The 1,863-nt window shown below is 39.7% G+C and overlaps 1 protein-coding gene across 1 annotated transcript; it reads right to left on the minus strand.

Annotated features, from left to right (window-relative positions):
• Positions 1-659: 659 nt before the first annotated feature.
• On the minus strand, positions 660-1,100 carry LOC148579882 (uncharacterized). The gene has a single exon (XM_088491270.1). The coding sequence runs from the start codon at positions 1,098-1,100 to the stop codon at positions 660-662; it is 441 nt and encodes a 146-aa protein (XP_088347396.1).
• Between the last annotated feature and the right edge of the window lie 763 nt (positions 1,101-1,863).

Consider the following 1,863-nt stretch of genomic DNA (forward strand, 5'->3'; position numbering starts at 1 on the left):
AATCTTCCATAACCAATAATAAATACACCTCCCTGCATATCCTTGAGAGACGACCCGAGGTTTAAATACTTCGGTTATCAATTTTACTAGGAGTTTGTTATTTGTGACAACCAAACTTTTGTACGAAAGGATTCCTTGTTGGTTTAGAAGCTATATTTTCAACAAGATATTTGTGAAATTCTTTACTGACAGAAAATCCGGTTCGTCATGAACACAGAACCAACTTCATCCTAACACTTCTTTATGAAGTTCATGTTGTAACCATCACTTTCGAGAGCCTTAGACGATTTACAATCCCACACTGCCTCTCTAACCTCCTCAGAAGTCGGTTGCACCTCCAAAGCCAAAGCATCCTATTCATTGATCATTTCCACCAGACCGTCTCTGAACCTCACCATTGGAGACTCCTCCTAATGATATAAGTCCTTGTAGAAGTCTTTAATCGCAATCTCAATCCTAGCTTGATTCCTTATCAATCTTTCATTAATGACCAGTGCATCAATCCTGTTGTTCCTCCTTCTCGCCGAAGCTAAATTGTGGAAGTACCTCGTGTTCTTATCTATATCTCTCGCATGCCTAGATCGCCACATCTGGTTCTAATGTATTTCTTTCCTCACATACCATTTCACACAGCAAGCCACCAGCACCCTCCTTCTTGCCTACACTATTCCATCATAGACCCCATCACCCACCATGTCATCAACCTTCTTAATCTCTTCCTCAAACTTCATAACTTTCTTGTCCATGTTACTAAAATTGTCTTTATGCCATCTCCCCACAGGGACTGTCAAAGCCTTCAACTTATCTATGAACTGCACCTGTCCTATTCCTCTCCATTCCTCCTTTACCATCCTTAAGAATCCTTCATGTATAAACCATGAGTCAAGACTTCTGAATGGCCTCAGTTCATCTCTAATCTGCTTATCTTCCAATATCAGAGGACAGTGGTCAGACAAACCCTTTGGGCTCCCACGTAATCGAGTCTTTGGAAACTCCTCAAGCCATTCCAAGCTAACCAGGGCCCTGTCAATACGACTACAGGAATGACCTTTGAACCATGTAAACTTGCGGTCAGAAATTGGCAAGTCCACCAAACCCATGTCATGTATCCAATTCTTGAAATCTTCTGCCGACAAGATTAGTCTATCAATGCCACATCTTTATTCCACCTGTACAATCTCGTTAAAGTATCCCATGAAACAACAGGAAACCTAACATAAACCAGCTATGTAACTTAGCTCTTATTCCCACATAACAAGCTTCTCATCTCTAGCAAGTGCACCGTAAACCAACATAAAAGCACAATTATAATTATTCTTCAGCATAACCCCTTCAACACACAGCCATCTCTCACTTTTATAAGAATTTCTGATGTTAAAAAACTCCTTACCCATATTAGCAACAACCCACCAAACGCACCAACAGACTCAACATAGTCCCACCCCGCACAGCCATTACCCTAAATTTTTGAAACCTCAAAACTATTCACTACCTGCCTTTCACTCTCCACCAAACCTAACATGTTTAATCTACATTTTCGCTTAAGGTCCTTTACCATCCTCAATTTTTCGTCATCCCTCAATCTCTTAACATTCCAGGAACTAAAGATCATATTAAAGAAATATTGCACACCTTTTTTTGAGTTTTAGGTCTGCTTCGTCTAGCTTTTTCCTTCTGTTTCACCAATCTTCTTTTTTGAGTAATTTCTTCATTCTGTTGTTGGAGAATAGCTATAATATCATTGACGAGCGGATATATGTCGGTCAAGAATTACCAAAAGTATTTTTCAAATCACGTCGCGCAGTATAGTCTCAACCGACGAGCTTTTCACTAGTCAAAGTTAAAAAGTGTGTCATAATTAAA

The sequence above is a fragment of the Arachis ipaensis genome, chromosome B10 (assembly GCF_059453495.1).
Source record: "Arachis ipaensis isolate K30076 ecotype BB chromosome B10, ASM5945349v1, whole genome shotgun sequence".
In the NCBI taxonomy this organism is placed as follows: domain Eukaryota; kingdom Viridiplantae; phylum Streptophyta; class Magnoliopsida; order Fabales; family Fabaceae; genus Arachis; species Arachis ipaensis.

Excerpts from the sequence above, each read along its gene's own strand:
- LOC148579882 (XM_088491270.1), bottom strand. The coding sequence starts at position 1,100 with ATGGGTTTGGTGGACTTGCCAATTTCTGACCGCAAGTTTACATGGTTC.